Genomic DNA, 22,226 nt, shown 5'->3' with positions numbered 1-22,226 from the left:
GCCACACGCACTAATGCAACCCCATACCATCAGAGATGCAGGCTTCTGAACTGAGCGCTGATAACAACTTGGGTCGCCCTTCTCCTCTTTAGTCCGAATGACACGGCGTCCCTGATTTCCATAAAGAACTTCAAATTTTGATTTGTCTGACCACAGAACAGTTTTCCACTTTGCCACAGTCCATTTTAAACGAGCCTTGGCCCAGAGAAGACGTCTGCACTTCTGGATCGTGTTTAGATATGGCTTCTTCTTTGAACTATAGAGTTTTAGCTGGCAACGGTGGATGGCACGGTAAATTGTGTTCACAGATAATGTTCTCTGGAAATATTCCTGAGCCCATTTTGTGATTTCCAATACAGAAGCATGCCTGTATGTGATGCAGTGCCGTCTAAGGGCCCGAAGATCACGGGCACCCAGTATGGTTTTCCAGCCTTGACCCTTACGCACAGAGATTCTTCCAGATTCTCTGAATCTTTTGATGATATTATGCATTGTAGATGATGATATGTTCAAATTCTTTGCAATTTTACACTGTCGAACTCCTTTCTGATATTGCTCCACTATTTGTCGGCGCAGAATTAGGGGGATTGGTGATCCTCTTCCCATCTTTACTTCTGAGAGCTGCTGCCACTCCAAGATGCTTTTTTTATACCCAGTCATGTTAATGACCTATTGCCAATTGACCTAATGAGTTGCAATTTGGTCCTCCAGCTGTTCCTTTTTTGTACCTTTAACTTTTCCAGCCTCTTATTGCCCCGTCCCAACTCTTTTGAGATGTGTTGCTGTCATGAAATTTCAAATGAGCCAATATTTGGCATGAAATTTCAAAATGTCTCACTTTCGACATTTGATATGTTGTCTATGTTCTATTGTGAATACAATATCAGTTTTTGAGAATTGTAAATTATTGCATTCCGTTTTTATTTACAATTTGTACTTTGTCCCAACTTTTTTGGAATCGGGGTTGTACCCAACTTCATTACTGAAGTCAAAGTACAGATCCCACTGGTCAAACGTTACTCTGATACAAGTGAAAGTTGTACAGTCAATTTTTTTTACTTGAGTTAAAGTACTGAAGTCAAAGTCCCTTCCCACACCATGTGGTGCATAGAGCGGCACCGATCTCTGTTTTGTAGCCCTCAGCCTCTCACCTATTACATAGCTAGGCTTACAGTGGGGGGCTAGTCCTCTGGTAATCATGAGAGTTTGATTCCCCACTCACATCTTTATTGCAGCATGCCTTGCCAGATGGCAGCAGGCACCATTTTTATGATGGTCTTTGGTATGACCCGACCGTGAGTAGAACTCCCGATCGAGAGGCGGACACGCTAACCACTAGGCCAACTTGTGGTCTAAAGTACTGAAGTGCTTTCTTTTAAAACTACTTAAGTATTAAAAGTACATTTTCTGTCAACGCATCGTTGTATTATTGCCACAGTGCTTACAATACCTAATGCTGTTACCAAAGACAGAAATGTGAATTCACAAAATGAACACATGCTGCGCCATCATGGTGGTTTAACGTTAAGCTAGTTAATCAGTGATGCTCCACCTGACATGCTAGCGAATGCTTTTCAAACTCTAAATCATACTGGGTAGCTAAAGCTACTAGAAAAGAAAGATTTCTACATTCTGTTTATTTGGCAAGATTATGCTAAAACATATTTCTGAAAGGAGTTCAGATAAGTTAACATTATTCATGTTAGCGTAACTCTGTTTTTACATGCTAACTAACAGTGTCCAAGTTAACTAGCTATGTGTAAACGTTAGCCATGGACAAGGCGATGGCAACTTGGTGGGAAAATCCATAGAAAGTCATTTGACTAATCAGGCTGCATAGCTATTGCAACATTATCACTAGCTCTTAAAGCACAGACAACTTCGTTGCAAACTTTCTCTTGGAATAAATCATTTATATACCTCAATATGCTTCCGCAGGTCGGACGGTGAGTTTTTGTAGGCCGTGATGTGGTTTGCTTTTGGCAATCAAAGCAAACATTTAAAACGAAACAAATCTTTAATCTTTTCAGAAAACTGAAACATGGATTCTATGGCCACGGGTGTGTGCATTCCCCAGAAAAACCGCCTCATTCCATTCTGCCATCAGCTGATCGTGTTAAAATAATGCTGCTGAGAAATCATTGAACTTGATTTTTCTATGGACATGAAATGACCCTAGTGATTACTGATGGGCTGTCTCAGTGTCACTTGCGGAAAAAACAATCATGCTTTAGAAAAACAAAGAAAAAAAACCATCCACTTTCAAAGCTGCTTCATAGTAATGAGTAACGAGGACCTTGACAGAAATGTAGTGGAGTGAAAAGTACGATATTTACCTTTCAAATGTAAAGTTAAAGTCATAAGTTTCCAAAAAAATAATACTCGAGTAATGTACAAATACTCAAAAAGTATACTTAAGTACAGTACTCAAGTAAATGTACTTCGTTACTGTCCACCTCTGATCTCAGCAGCCAGTATTGTTAACTTTAGCAAAATTTAGTTAGTTAGCTGATATTGACATACCCTCCCCTTAAAGATAAAGTGATTTTTCTCTTACTGATGAAACAACATGGGACCCAAGTGGCTGTGATGACCCGGCAGGCCACTGTGCTCTTAAATACTTTCTCCTAAATAGGGAGAGTGGCTGTGTATGAGTTAAATTTATCCAAAAAAAAACCCAAAAAACAAAGAAATTTGATAAGTTTTCCCAGCAGTTTATAGGGAAGCCCATGCGAATCAAAAAACATTTTATTGATTTTATTTTATTCTTTTCCAAAGTAAGGTAATTTTAGCCATTTTTTCACTTCGTTTTATTGGCCTTGTGCAGTAAAGCCAGAAAATTCATCCCAAATATGGCAGCAGAAAACTCCTGACTGAAATGGATAATTTAGCAATGACTATTAAACTTGTTGTGTATGTATGCGCGTGCAGTGGTACTTGAATATTTGTGAACCCCTTACAATTTTCTCTATTTCTACATCCAGGGCCGCTGACAGCTTTGGCTGGGCCCGGGACAAAATGCTCTGAATGGGCCCCCCCCGGGCCAACCCACACACACATCCTTTAACCGAACGCCATTAAATGTATTCCGTTACGCCCCAAGCCTGCATGCGACAGCCCCTGCAATGCCTTCCTAAACTCGTGGATAGTCTACTATAATCACGCGATTGGGGTGCTCTTGAAGGAGCAGCGATGGACGGGGGATTTCGGGCAGGGCTGGGGGCGAACATAGTATACTGTGTGTGCGTACTGTCCAGTGTGAAAAGCAGAGAAGAACACACCGCTCGAGAAACGGCGGGATATGATTGCGGGCTAATGTGAATATTCTTAGCTTCAATCAGATATATGAAACGCAATGTTATTAAGCTGTTGTGGTTATGAAATGATTCAATGCCCTGTGCGTTTGATATGGTGTTCAGTGTGACTTGCTCTCCCCTCGTTTGTAACATGAATTGCATGCCACGCGTGCCTTGGTTGGGGTTACTTTACGGGGCTGGAAAAAGTTGGCTGTGTCTTACCTGGCTCAGCTGCCCCACTGCCTTTGCTAGTACCTGCTGCATCATCCGAATCTTTTTTAAAATATTTATGCAGTGAGCCCCTGAGTCTCTTGGTTTCTTCCTCTCTTTTTCTCTTTTCTTTTCTGTGCTCCTGACTTGTGCATGTTGGCAAATGGCACGCACGCTGATTGTCGAAGCGCTATGATCGAACGATGTCGTTTTTTCCCCTTAATCAAAGAGTCAGACCAAACCATTTTTGCATTAGGGGTGGTAGGGGGTTCTTGATGCCTTTTTCAAAGACAATAAAGGCAAAATATCTAGAAATCATTTATTGAATGCAAATATAGCACATTTCTCCCCCAAATCAACACATTTTGAAATGAAATAAAATAATTTAATCGCAACTTCATGAGAGCCCAGTTCTGGGCCCCCCCATTCCTGGGCCCGGGACAACATACCCGTTTGTCCCCCCCCGTCGGCGGGCCTGTCTACATCAATATGACCTGGAGTGGTTAGCACTGTCACCTCACAGCAAGAAGGTTCTGGATTCGAGCCCAATGGCTAACAGGGGCCTTTCTGTGTGGAGTTTGCATGTTCTCCCCGTGTCTGTGTGGTTTGCCTCTGGTTTCCCCCACAGTCCAAAGACATGCAGGTTAGGCTAATTAGTGGCTCTAAATTGGCCGTAGGTTGTCTGTCTCTATGTGTCAGCCCTGTGATGATCTGGCGACTTGTCCAGGGTATACCTCGCCTCTCGCCCATAGTCAGCTGGGATAGGCTCCAGCTTGCCCGCGACCCTGCACAGGATAAGTGGTTATGGATAATGGATGGATATGACCTGTATATACTTTTGCCACTCACTGATATGCAATATTGGATCCTCTTCCTCAACAAATAAATGATCAAGTATAATATTGGATCTTTTTATTTACTTTTAGGACTTAGATCATTTTTATGCAGAAATTCTAAAGGGTTCGTAAACTTTCAAGCACCACTGTAAGTGCAAATTTAACTTCAAACTCATGGGTTTTATGTTGTGTAGCATTGAAATGAGGCCAGTGGCAGCACAATTAGTGATGGGCAATAACAGGTATTGATCATTGTGCATGCTAGCTGACTCGTAATTACCTTCTGTTTCAGATCATCTACAAGCCACTACCCTAACACACACACTTGTCCATACACATATAGGATGCAATATTTCACATGTTGTGTTCCTGCTCAAATTTATTCTGCATCTCTAATTGTGCTTCCTTCTGCCTGCATATGTCATGGCACATGAGTGATTAATGTGTGCAGATAAGTGAAGTAATTAAATGGTGATTCATCCTCCAGGGAGGGCTTAGCAGAGTAGCCCCTTGACCTGCATTGTCAGATTGGCACACCGGGATTTTTCATGTGAAATCAGTGTTACAAATGATAAGAACATAATGTGACGTGCTATGCTGTTCTGTTGTGTGTGTTGATCTAGTAAATAAAGGTGATACAAGGTACCCTAGGGCACACTGAGTCAAACATCTTGTTTATTTAGGAATCAGCTAGACACGTGCTTAGAGACCATGGGCAAATGGGCAAAGGAATGAAAATTAATAAATAATGAGTAAACAAATATGGGAAACTCAAAAAATGCTTTTTATTAAAGATCTATGGATGTTCAGAAGTTTTTGACAAATTGTTGTGTTACTTTTTAATTCGTGCAATAACATATAGAGACTGAAAGTGAGATGTTTTTACATTTCTGCTTTTGGGTCAATGATTACTTAAGCAGTAGTTTATGGAGTCGTTCCTTATTTACTGTGCTTGTTTCACTGGTAGATTTTTATTGCTAGCTTTTGATGTAGTTAATCATATTTTCCTTTTAGTAACACATTCCCAATTAGATCTTCATGCTTTGCTGGCTTATGTCTTTTCTGTTATTATAAATTTGCCGCATGACTTTAATGCTCTCTTTGTAGACAGTCTGTGTGCTGCGAGTTCTCAGCTGTTCTAATTTGTCTAATGGAATCTCTCTGGATCAGGGTATTATACATTTGGGAATAGACACCATGTTCAGCTGCACTGCACTGTGCCTTGTAGCAACAGTTTAAAAATTATAACATGGACATGAGTTATGCTTTTTTAATGCCATCTGCTTCCTTTTTGACTCCTCACCTTATCTACAGTATCCACAGAAATGTGGGCCAAACGCTGACATATTCATATTGACTTAGAATCTGTCTCCATCCAGATGTTTGAACTGTCAGGGAAAAACTCTGACAGTAGTGTCTGTCTAGTCTCAAGCTCTCTGGGGGAAATTTATTGCTTTGCATTGTGTAGTTCATGCCATCTGTTATGTCTGTGCAAGCAGCCCCCTGAGGTCCAAGGGATGCGCTCCACTCCCTCCCCGTTCATACACAGGCTTGTTTATGATGTATTATTATATTTAGTTGCGTATGGATAATTATCCCCAACCCAAACAAAGTTTGGCGGAGGATATAGAAACGGGTTCCGTCCGTCCGTCTGATCATATTTTCATTTCCGGGTCATATCTTTAAAACTACTGAAGATATCTTCATGAAACTTTGTATACATATCAAGCAACATGTGAACTGATGCCTATTTTCCTATTTTGGATTTTTGAAAAAAAGTGTTTTTCAAATTTTTACATAGTAGATTTTGACTTAGTTTCTAAGCCCTGCGATAACCTGGCGACTTGTCCAGGGTGTACCCTGCCTCTCGCCCTTGGGATAGGTTCCAGCTTGCCTGCGACCCTGTAGAACAGGATAAGCGACTACAGATAATGGATGGATGGATAGACTTAGACTACGTTCAGACTGCACCCTGAAACGACCCATATCTGATTTTTTTGCCCATATGCGACCTGTATCCGATTTGTTATTGACAATCTGAACGACACAGATCCGATTATTTCACATGCGACCCAGGCCGCTTGGATATGTGGTCCTAAATCCGATGCATATCTGATATTTTCACATGCGACTGCAGTCTGACCGGACAGGTCGCATTCATGCGACCTACACGTCATCAACAAGAGACAAACGTCACTATTCTGCGTTGGCTAATCCCGCCTCTTTGGTGGAAAACAACAACATTTGTACAGTTTTCAGAATTTAAATAGACTTTTATAGAATTGATCAAGCTAATGGTGGATTTGGTAGGGACCTGGATGTTGATCTGTTAGCCTGATTAAATAAAACAGTTTCTATAACTGATTTATAACTTAAACCATCCTGTATTACAAGATTATAAGATTGTTCTGGAAATTTCCAGTAATTTGACACCTTCGGTCTCATTAGTCTGCTGCCCACATTAATCAGATTATTGTGTGAGTTCCGCCGCCGCCACAAAAACCACATCGCCAGGTCTCGCCTCATCTCCATCGCAAACTGCACTGGTGTTTATGCACCTTGAGCCAGCGCTGAGAGAAGTTGCAGAATTCAGCTGGCTATAAACAATCTAAATAAATATTTATAAAAATGTAGAAAAAGTTTATTAATATGACGAAATAAATATGTGCAAATTATTAAGCCTGAATTAAGAGTTTGGTAATACAGCGGCCGTATCCCAAATGACTGCCTACTGAAGCTCGAGTGCACTATATAGAGTTTAAAAATCCATTACTTCCTAGTAACATGTAGTGCACTTATATAGAAATTAGAGAGACATTTAGGAGTCAACCCTCGTTACCAGGCTACACGTTTTCATTTCAGTTCAGAAACAAAAACACACACGAGACCTCACACTTTAACACTAACCAGATAATTAAACAAACAAACAAACAAAAAGAAATCATTAAACATGAAGAGTGCGCTTTTTTTTTGTTTACGTATTACGTAGATGTGCTTATTACGTGTCAATTTGCGCATGTGGGTCGTTTTCCGTTCATATTGGAGATCGCATACAAGTCTCATATAATTGGTAATGTGAACGGCCTAACAAAAAAATTGGATTTCACAACAAATCGGATATGGGTCGTTTCAGGTTGCAGTCTGAACGTAGTGTTAGTTTCTAAGAGCAATGTTTGTTTCCGGAGCATATATCCAAAACTATTCATGATACGGATTTGAAACTTGGTACACGTGTTAACAAGGGGATGTAGATGTGCCTTTTCATACTAAGAAATTTGAGAAATTGAAATTTTTCATGTTTCCATGGAAACAATTTCAGGTCCCTTTAGGGGCTCCGTAGGTTAGCCTTAGGGGTAGGTTTTGTTTCCGGACCAGAACTTGAAAACTATGAGTGGTACGGTCTTGAAAGTTGGTATATGTGTTGATTAAGTAATGTATACCGGTATGTGCCTTTTGATACTAAGAAATGTGAGAAATTTAAATTTTTAGCTCACCTAGACCAAAGGTCCGGTGGGCTTATGCCATGGGCTGCTGAGGTCAGTGTAAAGAGGTAGGTTGGTTTCCTGCACCAGAACTTGAAAAATGTGACAAATAATATCTTGAAACTTGGTATATAGTTGGTATATAGGGCGGGGGATATAGATGACTCTGTCTTCTTGTTACTACTGATTCTGGTTTCATTGGCTATTGTAATTTATGATAAAGAATGTTTGTTTATTGTAACACGTTGGTTATTTAAAATGTTAGACTGTATATTATTAGATGACATGTTTGAATTTCATTTAGGTCTCATCACTACAACATCAAGAAAACTGGACAGAGAGCAGCAAGCCGAACATATTTTGGAGGTATTTATGTGTGTCCTTACATAATTTACATATACAGTACTCCACATGGTAATAGAAGTAATTCATGAAATTAAGACTTTTCCTCATATACCATGGAAGTAAATCCAATATTCCTTTTTTATATTTCCATGTTTTTGAATGCGGAATCTTAAGGCCCAGTCACACAGCCAAAACTTACGATTTACGCATGAATTGCGCATAAATTTCGAGTCGTGCGCGATTCATCAGTGCTGTGCGTAATTCATAAGTTTTTTTGACGTGGAGCATCAGTAGTTGTCAGTGGATGTTCGACGAATCGGGTTTGTGCGCGATTCCAGGTTTTGAGCTGCTCAAAAATATTGATCACGCACAAGTATGTGCGATTGTGAGCCGTTTAACGTAATTCGTGCGTCCTTTGCCGTAGTTCTGACGCGGACAATGCGCGACATATGCGTGGACCGTTAGTGGTTGATCGCAAGAAATTTACCGCTACCGCGCATGTCGATGACTTTTCACTGACGAATAACGCACATATCACGCATGTCTCGCTGTAGTAACATGTACATTTCACTGATATCCACTGACAATCACTGACAAAAAAGTATTAACGCATAAAACACTTATATAACACTTACAAAAACGCATAAAAAAACTTATGAAAAACTTATGAATCACTTATGTATCACTAACAACTCACGTATGATTTTTGCCGTATAAAAGCAATCATTTCTTGAATTTTTGCCAGTCTTGTCCTTGCTGCCAAGGGGTACACATCCAGCATGAACCCTCAGAGAAGAGATGTCCCGTAACTTCAGGCTATTTATTGTGCGCGGAGCGGATGCGATAGTGACGCCCGCTGTTCGCTAGCCATCAGTGAATCATAAGTGATCCATGCATGATCCATGCGCGCTCTATGCGTCGTTCATCAGTGCTAGTGTGCGGTTCATGCGTGCTTATACGTGGTTCATACGCAGTTTATGCGTGGAGTGTTCGTCAATAAAAACCAGAAATTGTCCCTCTTTTGACCCTATGCGCTGATGTGCGTGATTTGTAAGTGATTGTAAGTGATTTGTACGTAGTTCATGCGCAATTAATTGGTGATTTTCGACCACGCACACCCCCCAAAAATGGTCAATTTCTCCACTGACAATCACGCACAAGCCAACTTTATACGTGATTTATACGTGTGTGGCAGTTCGTGTAAATGGGTCGAGCACAGAAGGACGGCAGGACAGAACTGAGTTCACAAAAAATCTCTTTATTCAGCTTTCCAGCTGCACACACACACGCAGACACACGCGCACACATCAGCTGTCTGGTTGTGGAGAGAGTCCCTCTGCTCTCACTCTCTCTCCTTAAGAAGGGCGCGGTCACTGGGAAGACACACACAAACACATCAATTAACAACAGGTGTCGTGATTCTGCCACTTAACTTCCCCGACTCCGCCCTCCTGTCACAGACCGATGCTAGACCACGCCCCCGCTGCCACATACCCCCACCGCCCGACTCAGGCCGGGCAGCCGTCCGGCCCGCAGCCGACTCCCCCCCCCCCCCCCCCCCCCCCCCCTTGACGGGAGAGGAAGTCCGCCACGACCATCTGCGCCCCCGGCCTGTGGATCACCTTGAAGTTAAAGGGTTGGAGTACCAGATACCAACGGGTGATCCGCGCATTGGCATCCTTCATAATCGCGAAGTAGGGGAAGGACGGGGTGGCGTTCGGCGGGAGCGTTTGACCATCGATTACTCTCACTTGGTCAAAAGCATGCCGCAGAGTCTCGTCTCGCGATTGCTCTAACGGGAAATCCGCGAGGGATTCCCCAAGAGAGAGAGGAGGAGCCGGCGGCTCCTCACTCTGGCGCGGAGATGACGTAGACGGCTCTGTGACAGCTGCTCCCGCCAAAGCGACACCGGGACCTCCCCCTGTCAAATGGCAGGACCCACTCTTGACTAAGTGTGTCATTAAACCCTGAAATCCCGGCCAATCAGTCCCCAAAATTAGAGAGTGGGTAAGGCGAAGATTAACCGCCGCCTTCACTATAAATTTTTCCCCTCTGAAAATAATGTGGACCGACACTAAAGGGTAGTTGTGAACATCCCCGTGCACACACAACACCTTCACCAATTGTGCTCCCCCCAATGCCTCGTCTTGCACCAGGTTTTGGTGGATTGAGGTCTGATTACAGCCCGAATCCACCAACGCCTGATATGTATCCCCTTGGATACTCACCGGTATGCGATACGCTCCGGCCCGATTGAGGGCGGCTCCTGGAGCGTTGGGGATCCGAACCACCGCGCCCACCTCCATTATCGAGCACTGCTGTTGGAGGTGGCCCGGTTCCCCGCAGCGCCAGCAAACCGGCCCGGGCTTCCTCTCTGCACTAGTGCTCTGGGGCTCACTCACCTGAGGGGGGGTAGAGACAGACACAGAAGGGAGACACGGAAGGGCACCGCGGGTGCGGCGGGCCGGCTGAGGTGGCGTCGGCCCCCGTTTCCGCGGTGGGGGAATGGGGCGAGGAGAAGACACAGGAGGAGGGGAGAGAGAGAGAGAGGAGAGAAGAGAAGAGGTCGTCTGCTGTCCTGCCGTCGGGACAGCCGCCAGATGATCCTCCGCCAGCTCGATTGCCTGATCCAGCGACGCCGGCCAGTGGCACTGGACCCACTCTGCGGTTCCCGCTGGTAGACGCGCGACGAACTGTTCCAGTACCACCTGGTCGATGAGTCCCTCGGCGTTGCAGCTGTCGGCCCTCAGCCACTGCCAGCAGGCGTCCCGGAGTTGCTGGCCAAACGCGAACGGCCGGCCGACTTCCTCCAAGCGCAGAGCGCGGAAACGCTGATGATGTTGCTCCGGGGTGCGTCCCACCCGCTGGAGGACGGCCCGGCGAAGGTCCGCGTAGGCCAGCCGGCGGTCGGCGGGGAGCTGTAGCGCGGCCAGCTGCGCCTCTCCCGTTAGCAGGGGGAGAAGGCGCGCCGCACGCTGTTCTACCGGCCACCCCGAGGTCTCTGCTACCTGCTCAAAGAGCGTGAAGAATGCCTCGGGGTCGTCCTGCGGGCCCATCTTCGTGAGGGTGAGGGGGAAGGGCCCGCGGCGGTGGAGTTGGTGGACCCCGCCGACGCGAGGAGGTGCCGGAACGCCTGACGATCTTCCTGTTGTGCCAGCACCAGGGCCTCGAACTGTTGTTCTTGCTCCTTTCGGAGGGCAAGCAGCACCTGGTGCTGGTTCTGTTGGGCCGTGGCGAGGGCGTGGATCAGGTCGGCGAAGGTGGAGGACTCCATGGGGCTGTTGTCTTCTGTGCTCATCCCGGGTTTCGGCACCACTGTGGCAGTTCGTGTAACTGGGTGGAGCACAGAAGGACGGCAGGACAGAACTGAGTTCACAAAAAATCTCTTTATTCAGCTTTCCAGCTGCACACACACACGCAGACACACGCACACACATCAGCTGTCTGGTTGTGGAGAGAGTCCCTCTGCTCTCACTCTCTCTCCTTAAGAAGGGCGTGGTCACTGGGAAGACACACACAAACACATCAATTAACAACAGGTGTCGTGATTCTGCCACTTAACTTCCCCGACTCCGCCCTCCTGTCACAGACCGATGCTAGACCACGCCCCCGCTGCCACAACGTGATTTATGCGTGATCGGCTGTGTGACTGGGCCTTTAAGTAGTGGTTCAAAACTTCTGGTAAAAGAGTGACAACAAATACAGCTTGCAGTCACTGCAGTGTTCCTAAATGCACAAAAAGTTCAAGCAAGCATCCGTACTAAAGCTTTCACTCATATCCCAATGTGACTGCAAGAAAGAAATGGCTTTATATGAATGATTTAGGGCAGCACGGTGGTGTAGTGGTTATCACTGTCACCTCACAGCAAGAAGGTCCTGGGTTCAAGCCCAGCGGCTGGCAAGGGCCTTTCCGTGTGGAGTTTACATGTTCTCCCTGTGTCTGCGTGGGTTTCCTCCGGGTGCTCTGGTTTCCCCCACAGTCCAAAGACACGCAGTTTAGGTTAATTAATGGCCCTAAAGTGAGTGTGAATGATTGTTTGTCTCTATGTGTCAGTCCTGTGATGATCTGGTGACTTGTCCGGGGTGTACCCCGCCTCTCGCCCATAGTCAGCTGGGATAGGCTCCAGCTTACCTGTGGTAATGGATGGATGGTTCTCGGTTTTACTTATTTTAACAATATACAATCATTACATCATTTGTTTAGTGATTTGTTTCATCCGTCAGCTGAAAGAATGTGAGGAATTCATAGGTAAAGGACCTGATATGATTGTGATTATTTAAAGTAGGACAGCAGGGGTGGATCTAGGAAAATGGGAAGGGGGTGTCAACCCAGTAAAGCTCTGCAGTTTTTAAATGCCTGGAGATGCATTTTGAGCTGTCAGAGACACGTTGTAAATGAAATCTCTTCAAGAAAATGACCATATCAAAAATGTTTTAAAAGTAGGAACTTTCAAAACCATTTTATTAGTCACTGAAAATGATATTGTCGGAGTTGCAGGTATATGCATAGAACATAATTACAACTGATATATGGTAATATTTATGAAAGTCACATTGTCATATAATGCATTACCACGTGACACACTACAGTGTAGTACAGAACAATACACTGACCACAAAACACCCTATATCAATAAATTATTACTGTTTTAGCAACTGCAATCTGAGCTCCTGCTCAGGACATTCAACATACATCTAAGACAGTGAATATCTCATCTCATCTCATTATCTCTAGCTGCTTTATCCTTCTACAGGGTCGCAGGCAAGCTGGAGCCTATCCCAGCTGACTACGGGCGAAAGGCGGGGTACACCCTGGACAAGTCGCCAGGTCACCACAGGGCTGACAGACAGTGAATATACCCAGGTAAACTGAGGTAATGCAAGTGGCCACTTCAGACAGAATTTAATACGGAGATAACTATAAACAAAGACTGCAAGAGGTGCACGTCTATAATACAGAGTCAGTAACTGCAATCTGAGCTCCTGAGTCTAATAGACTGAGAGAACAATACAATGATTGTGTGAGTTGCAAGTGAACAAGTCCTATAATACAGTGGTGCTTGAAAGTTTGTGAACCCTTTAGAATTTTCTATATTTCTGCATAAATATGACCTAAAACATCATCAGATTTTCACACAAGTCCTAAAAGTAGATAAAGAGAACCCAGTTAAACAAATGAGACAAAAATATTATACTTGGTCATTTATTTATTGAGGAAAATGAGCCGATATTACATATCTGTGAGTGTCAAAAGTATGTGAACCTCTAGGATTAGCAGTTAATCTGAAGGTGAAATTAGAGTCAGGTGTTTTCAATCAATGGGATGACAATCAGGTGTGAGTGGGCGCCCTGTTTTATTTAAAGAACAGGGATCTATCAAAGTCTGATCTTCACAACACATGTTTGTGGAAGTGGATCATGGCACGAACAAAGGAGATTTCTGAGGACCTCAGAAAAAGCGTTGTTAATGCTCATCAGGCTGGAAAAGGTTACAAAACCATCTCTAAAGAGTTTGGACTCCACCAATCCACAGTCAGACAGACTGTGTACAAATAGAGGAAATTCAAGACCATTGTTACCCTCCCCAGGAGTGGTCGACCAACAAAGATCACTCCAAGAGCAAGGCGTGTAATAGTCGGTGAGGTCACAAAGAACCCCAGAGTAACTTCTAAGCAACTGAAGGCCTCTCTCACATTGGCTAATGTTAATGTTCATGAGTCCACCATGAGGAGAACACTGAACAACAATGGTGTGTATGACAGGGCTGCAAGGAGAAAGCCACTGCTCTCCAAAAAGAACATTGCTGCTCATCTGCAGTTTGCTAAATATCATGTGGACAAGCCAGAAGGCTATTGGAAAAATTTTTTGTGGATAGATGAGACCAAAATAGAACTTTTTGGCTTAAATGAGAAGTGTTATGTTTGGAGAAAGGAAAACACTGCATTCCAGTATAAGAACCTTATCCCATCTGTGAAACATGGTGGTGGTAGTATCATGGTTTGGGCCTGTTTTGCTGCATCTGGGCCAGGACAGCTTGCCATCATCAATGGAATAATGAATTCTGAATTATACCAGCGAATTCTAAAGGAAAATGTCAGGACATCTGTCCATGAACTGAATCTCAAGAGAAGGTGGGTCATGCAGCAAGACAACGACCCTTAGCACACAAGTCGTTCTACCAAAGAATGGTTAAAGAAGAATAAAGTTAATGTTTTGGAATGGCCAAGTTAAAGTCCTGACCTTAATCCAATCGAAATGTTGTGGAAGGACCTGAAGCGAGCAGTTCATGTGAGGAAACCCACCAACATCCCAGAGTTGAAGCTGTTCTGTACGGAGGAATGGGCTAAAATTCCTCCAAGCCGGTGTTCAGGACTGATCAACAGTTACCGCAAACGTTTAGTTGCAGTTATTGCTGCACAAGGGGGTCACACCAGATACTGAAAGCAAAGGTTCACAAACTTTTGCCACTGACAGATATGTAATATTGGCTCATTTTCCTCAATAAATAAATGACCAAGTATACTATTTTTGTCTCATTTGTTTAATTAAGTTCTTTTTATCTACTTTTAGGACTTGTGTGAAAATCTGATGATGTTTTAGGTCATATTTATGCAGAAATATAGAAAATTCTAAAGGGTTCACAAACTTTCAAGCACCACTGTAATGCCGCTTTTCCACTACAAACGCGGCTGAGCCGTGCCGTGCTGAGTCGAGCTGAGTCGAGCTGAGCGGGGCTGTTGGAGTTGCATTTCGACTACAACCGCGCTGAACCGTGCTGGCTGGAAGTGGGTGGACACATTGGGTGGAGTTAGCGAAAGTGGGTGGACGTCACGTGATGTCGTTAAGCAGCGCAAACAGTGACATCAGTGACAGTGGCGGAACAAGTCAGAGCCGGGCCGGGGGCGGGGCAAATGACCGGGCCCTTTATTAAAGCTTATCATAACATCATTTTAGGCTACAAAATGTCCGCAACTGTGGTGTTTACCAATTTCAACACTACCGGGTGCAACTATGTTATTTAGTACATCAAGTCCTTCAAACGAACATGTAACTCAGAAACAAAAAACATTAGGATACTGTACATGGCTCATAATAAAACATCAATAGCCTATACTGCACACATTATTTGAAGGGCATACGAATGAGCGCTCAGAGGTTGCAACGGTGACAGGAAGAGTCAGAAATAAAAGGAGGGTGGTGCAAACCTCACTGAATGCACTGTGTTTACCAATTTCAACACTACGGGGTGCAACTATGTTATTTTGTACATTAAGTCCTTCAAACAAACATGTAACTCAGAAACAAAAAAACATTAGGTGACATACTGTACATGGCTCATAATAAAACATCAATAGCCTACTGCGCGCATTATTTGAAGGGCATACGACGAGCCTTGTGCTCCGCGAACTCGTCCACGATGCTCTGTATGTCACTGATTCAGTGATCTTTTAAGCGGTAGTCTCACGACCCGAATAGTAAACAATAAACATGGAGGACATGGAGTCGTTAGTGTTGCTGGTCTTGGTGCTGTGGCTTGTTGTCACCGACAACGCGGACAGATACTGGCAAGAGCGTATAGATGAGGCGAGGCGCATAAGGCTTCAGAAATTCTCGTAATTCGTAATTATTCTTCTTCCGGGTTTGCGGTGTTTACAGATCCCAGCGCGCTCGCGGGGCGTGTGTGGGCATGTGAGGACACTCCTCCTCACCAATCAGTGCACAGGGGAGTGTCTGCTCACGCCCCCACCCTCACTCGGCACGGCTTGGCTCGCTTCAGCCCCACTCCAAAACTGTGCGAGTTTTAGGGGCTAAGCAGGGCTGAAGCGAGCTGAGTCGTGCTGGTTTTTGGTAGTCGAAACGTGAGCCGTGTCGGGCTGAAGTGAGCTGAAGCGAGCTGAAGTGAGCTGAAAAAGGGTAGTGGAAAAGGGCCATAAGTCTCAGGTCCCAAGACTCAGTGAATTTCAAGCAGATTTTCTTCAGAGCCATTGCAAAAATCAACATCTCTCACAGATCCAGCCAGCTGCTGTAGTAAAAATCAAAGTGAGGCTCACCCCTAAAATGGCACGTGTCCCATGTACATACGCAGGGTATAGTGAGTACAGGGATACCCTATTAATGAATACGAGCAGTAGCTGGACAGCCAACACATGTGTGTATGCAGTAAGCCTGCTGCAGCATCTTATCATTTTGGCTTGTGAACATGCATGTTAACGATACCATAAACATAAAAGGATGGTGCACATCCTTTACATGTAGTCTACAGTGCAGTCCAGGAATATAGTACATTATTATGTCAATGCACAATGTTCCCGTACCCTGTTAAAATCCAACAGGACTTGCCCAGCTTGCTTTTCACTACATTCGTGTCATGAGCGAAAAAAACCTAAGCTAGAACCTACTATTAAATATAAATTTATACCATAAACTCTTCAGCTCAATCCCACATAACGATTTATTTTGTTACATTTTTTTAAACCTTATTAATTAAATCACAAACGGCAGGCATATCTCGGTATCTGCTACTAAAAATAGTTTTGTTTTGGGTTTTTTTGGTCGGGGGGGAGGCGCGAATTCATGCCAGGACAGGATTGAAACAATGCAAAATAAATGTCATTACTATGCAACCTCTAATGCCTTTGTAATTAGATTAATCAATAAGGATTCTGTTCAGGGACAAACTAAAATGAGGGCAGAATGGTACTTCATGTACATTCTTGTTCTTTTATACAGCAAACATGCAATCATCAAATTTTGATCTAGTCTAATGAGCAAGCAGACATCACAAAAGTACACACATATACTTGTGTAAAAAAAGTCTGATAAAAGTATAGAAATACTGATTCAACTTCTTTACTCAAGTAAAAGTACAAATGAACAGGCTCTGAAATGTACTCAAAATTAGCCCTTTGAAGGACATTTCTACTGGATGCTTTTGTGCAAAGCTAACATAACGTAACAAATCTGGGGCTTAGGATGTGTGCGCGGAAGGAGGCAAACCCATGTTTTCTTAAATTAATTATTAAATAATAACTTATTTAAGGTGTCCACAGCAAATATTTTAACTACCAAGTACTTTGTAACAAATCAATAATCCACTTGCATGTGCAGTTGATATTGACTAGCAGCTAAGTACAGCTGCTAACTTAATGATCTTATAGCTATCCTTAACTAGCTACTCCCTACATGCTTGCTAAAAACTTATGTGAAGAGTTTGAAGAGCATACTATGGAGTCATAGGAGTGCCATTAAAAAAAGAATAAATCTGCAAAAGAATAAGAAAATACATGGTGAAAAGGAATAAAAAAATGAATAAAAAATAAAAACAAGTGTTGCCAGGCAAAATAAACCTCGCCCAGCAGCACTTATTTTATACCTATATGTTGATAATGGTAATATTTCTCAATCATCAACTGTCAGGTTATAGTCCTATGAAAATCCATGACCTTGAGTTTGATATTTCAAAGTCATTCAAGGTCAAAGGTCATGGTGCCAAATGAAAGCCCGTATGGCACTTCCTATAAGTTGATAATGGTAAACATCTGTCTACCATCAACTGTTTTCAAGTTATAGCCCTCTGAAATTTGACCATTCAAGGTCACTCAAGGTCAAAGATCATGGTGCTAAATGAAAGGCCATATGGGAGTTCATATATGCTCATAATAGTAAACATTTGTCTATCGGCAATCATTTTTGAGTTATAATGGAAAATGTTATTTTGACCGAAAGGTTGACCTTTCTGGTGACCTTCACCTTGACCCGATTACCCCCAAAATTTAATCAGGTAATCTATGGACCATTGCCCACCAACCCTGCAAATTTGAAGTCAATTGGTGCAACCGTCTAGACGCTAGATTGTTAAAACACACACACACAAACAAGGTCAAAGGCCATGGTGCCAAATGAAAGCCCATATATGACTTCCTATATGTTGATAATGAGAAACAACTCTCTATCTGTAACTGTCTTCGAGTTATAATGGAAAATATGCAAATTTTAGCAATGACCTTGACCCCCCTGATGTTTGACCCCCAACCACTAAGAAAACTATGAGAGATACCCCAACATATAGCATATCACTGGAAGCAAAATTGAAAGATGAACATTTTGGAATTGGTTTGAAGTAAATATGATGAATATGAAGGAAGCTATCACAGAAAAAAAAATACAATTTTGACCTTTTTGGTGACCGGATGACCCTCAAAATGTTGGAGGTTCTATTTGAGACCAATGCCTATCTATCCTGAAAGTTTCATGAAGATTGGTCCAGCCATTTTCCCTTAATGTTGCTTACACAAAAACAAAGAAACAAAGAAAGAAAGAAACCTCACCGAAAACAATACCTCACCTCCTGGTGGACTCGGTCCAGAGCGAGATAATAAAAGAATATGAAAATAAATGTAGAAATACAAATATAAATAAAATAAGAAAATAAATGTTTTTTCTTTATTTCTTTTGCTATTTCCTATTGCTTTGCTTGATTGGTTTTTATTTTTCCCAATTGCTTTTTTGTTTGCTTGAGGGCCCAAGCTGTCAATCAGCTGGCTGTGGGCAGGCCTTCCTGTCCAGACTGAGTAGTCAATTCCTGCACACATGAATCCTGCTGGGTGGCATGGTAGTGTAGTGGTTAGCACTGTCACCTCACAGCAAGAAGGTTCTGGGTTTGAGCCCAGTGGCTGACAGGGGCCTTTTTGTGTGGAGTTTACATGTTCTCCCCGTGTCTGTGTGGGTTTCCCCCGTAGTCCAAAGACATGCAGGTTAGGCCTATTGGTGGCTCTAAATTGACCGTAGGTGTGAATGTGAGTGTGAATGGTTGTTTATCTCTATGTGTCAGTCCTGTGATGATCTGGTGACTTGTCCGGGGTGTACCTCGCCTCTCGCCCATAGTCAGCTGAGATAGGCTCCAGCTTGCCCGTGACCCTCTACAGGATAAGTGGTTATGGATGATGGATGGATGGATGGATGGATAAATCCTGCTTTGCGCAGTGTGAATATGGTAGGGATTTGAATAGGAGAAGGAAAGAGAGGATTTGCTTCCTCTGTGTGTACACTTGCCATTATCTGATTGTGGCAGTGGGGGTGTGGCCAAGCAGCAGTCTGTGAATGGAGGGCGGAGTCAGGGAAGGTAAGTGGCTAGGTCATTACACCTGATGTCAATTTGTGTGTGTGTGTGTGTGTGTGTGTGTGTGTGTGTTTGTTGCAGGGATGGAATATAAAGGGAGGGGGAGAGGAGAGAAGGCGGCCCCCCGACCACAGCACTTGTGTGAATGAGTGAGTGAGCGAGTGCGTGAAAGAAAGGAAGGAAGAAAGAAAGCTGAAAAGCTCAATAAAAGTGTGTTTGCGTAACCACGAACTCTCGCCTGCCGTGCATCTGTGCTCCACCCACATTGGGGATTACTACAGTGGTGCTAAAACCCAGGACGTGCACAGAAGGAAACCGCCCCATGGAGTCCTCCCCGTTCAAAGAGCTCATCCTTGCCCTCACTACCGCCCAGCGGAACCAGCATGAAGAGCTGATCACCCTCCGGAAGGAGCAGCAGCAGCGCTTCGAAGCCTTGATGCTGGCCCAGCAGGAAGCTCGCCAGGCGTTCCGGCACCGGCTCACGTCAGCAGGGCCGCCGCTGCCGCCACCCTCACGAAGATGGGACCACAGGACGATCCGGAAGTGTTCCTCGCTCTCTTTGAGCAAACAGCCGAGGCGTAGGGGTGGCCGCTGGAGCAGCGTGCGGCGCACCTCCTCCCGCTCCTAACTGGCGAGGCGCAGCTCGCAGCGCAGCAGCTCCCTGCTGACAGCCGGCTGGTTTATGTGGACCTGAGCAAAGCCATCCTGCAGCGGCTCGGCCGCTCCCCGGAGCAACACCGTCAGCGCTTCCTGACGCTGACACTGGAGGGGGTCGGCCGGCCGTTTGCATTCGGCCAGCAACTCCGGGACGCCTGCCGGCGGTGGCTGAGGGCAGAAGACCGCGACGCCGAGGAGATCATCGATCTGGTGGCACTGGAGCAGTTTATCTCTCAACTTCCGGAAGGAACGGCGGAATGGGTCCAGTGTCACCGCCCGGCGTCGCTGGAACGAGCCATCAAGCTGGCGGAGGACCATCTGGAGGCGGCTCTGACGGCAGGCAGACGAGGCGCCTCCCCTCGCTTCTCTTCCCCCTCCCTCTCTCCCTCTCTCTCTCCTGTCTCTGGTCCCCCTCCCCACCCCGTTCCCCTGCCACGAAGGCGGCGGCTGGCCCCTCCCCAGCCGGCCCATCGCACCCGTGGTGTCCTCCCCTCTCCCTCTTCTGTGTCTGTGTTGTCTCCCCCTCAGGTGAGTGACACCCATAACACCAGTGCAGAGGGAAAGCCTGGGCCGGTGTGCTGGCGCGGCGGGGAATCGGAGCATCTCCCGAATCAGAGCCCCGCAAGGGAGGTGGGGGCTGTCATCCGGATCCCCGACGCGCCAGAAACCGCCCCCGATCGGGCCGGAGCATATCGCGTACCGGTGAGTATTCAAGGGGGTACATATCACACTTTGGTGGATTCCGGTTGTAATCAGACCTCAATTCACCAACGCCTGGTGCAAGGTGAGGCATTGGGGGGAGCACAAGCAGTGAAGGTGTTGTGTGTGCACGGGGATGTTCACCATTACCCTCTAGTGTCTGTCCACATTCTATTCTGGGGCCAAATGCATAAGATGAAGGCGGCGGTTAATCCTTGTCTTACCCACTCGTTGATCTTGGGTACGGATTGGCTGGGATTTAAAGAATTAATGGAGTATTTAACACACAGTGGGTCCTGCCCTAGTAGGTCACGGGAAGATCCTGGTGTGGCATTGTCTGGAGAAGCTGTCGCAGAGCCGTCCGTGTCAACACCGCGTCAGAGTGAGGAGCAGCCCACTCCTCCTCCCTCTCTCGGGGATTCTCTTGGGGATTTCCCGTTAGAGCAGTCGCGAGACGAGACTCTGCGGCATGCGTTTGACCAAGTGAGAGCAATCAATGGTCAAACTCTTCAGCCAAGCGTGGCACCAACCTTCCCCTATTTTGCCATTATTAAAGATAGATTGTACCGAGTGACGCAGGACACTCAAACCAAGGAACGAGTAACCCAGTTGTTAATCCCAAAGAGCCGTAGGGAACTCGTATTCCATGTGGCTCACTTTAATCCCATGGCGGGACACTTGGGGCAAGACAAAACACTAGCCCGAATAATGGCCTGGTTCTATTGGCCTGGGATTTGCGGGGATGTCCGTCGGTGGTGTGCGGCGTGCCGTGAATGCCAATTAGTAAATCCCGTGGCCACTCCAAAAGCGCCATTGCGCCCTCTTCCTCTAATCGAGACCCCGTTTGAGCAAATTGGGATGGATCTCGTCGGGCCATTAGGTCGGTCAACACGGGGATATCGCTTTATTTTAGTTCTGGTGAACTATGCAACGCGATATCCGGAGGCAGTGCCTCTCCGCAATATCTCAGCACGCAGTATTGCAGAAGCGCTCTTCCGCGTTATCTCCCGGGTCGGGATTCCGAAAGAAATCCTGACAGACCAAGGCACCTCGTTTATGTCACGCACACTGCGCGAGCTGTATGGGTTACTGGGGATTAAGTCCATCCGCACCAGTGTATTTCACCCACAAACGGATGGATTAGTAGAGCGATTCAACCAGACACTCAAAAACATAATCCGGAAATTCGTTAGTGAAGATGCGCGTAATTGGGGTAAATGGCTCGAACCCCTGTTGTTTGCAGTACGAGAGGTCCCACAAGCCTCCACAGGGTTTTCTCCCTTTGAATTATTATATGGGCATAAGCCGCGTGGCATTCTGGATGTGCTGCGGGAAAATTGGGAGGAGGGACCTTCACAGAGTAAAAATGAAATCCAGTACGTTCTTGACCTGCGCGCAAAACTCCACACCCTCACGCAATTAACCCAGGAGAATTTACGGCAGGCACAAGAACATCAAAGCCAACTGTATGACAAGGGCACGCACCTTAGAGAATTCACGCCGGGAGAAAAAGTACTCGTATTATTGCCCACATCGAGTTCTAAATTAGCCACCAAGTGGCAAGGGCCCTTCGAGGTCACAC

At 45.2% G+C, this 22,226-nt stretch overlaps 1 protein-coding gene across 1 annotated transcript in view; it reads left to right on the top strand.

The window, feature by feature from the left end:
• LOC132873821 (protocadherin Fat 3) overlaps positions 1–22,226 on the top strand; it is a gene marked incomplete at its 3' end in the record, with an annotated part of 161,173 nt that overhangs the window by 45,520 nt on the left and 93,427 nt on the right. The window contains exon 4 of the mRNA XM_060909620.1: positions 8,129–8,190. Within this exon, the coding sequence (XP_060765603.1) occupies positions 8,129–8,190 (62 nt within the window). The remainder of the gene's footprint in view (positions 1–8,128; positions 8,191–22,226) is intronic.

The sequence above is a fragment of the Neoarius graeffei genome, chromosome 25 (genome assembly GCF_027579695.1).
Source record: "Neoarius graeffei isolate fNeoGra1 chromosome 25, fNeoGra1.pri, whole genome shotgun sequence".
NCBI lineage: Eukaryota > Metazoa > Chordata > Actinopteri > Siluriformes > Ariidae > Neoarius > Neoarius graeffei.
The sequence above is the reverse complement of the archived record's forward strand: the minus strand, read 5'-3'. Positions and strand labels throughout refer to the sequence as shown.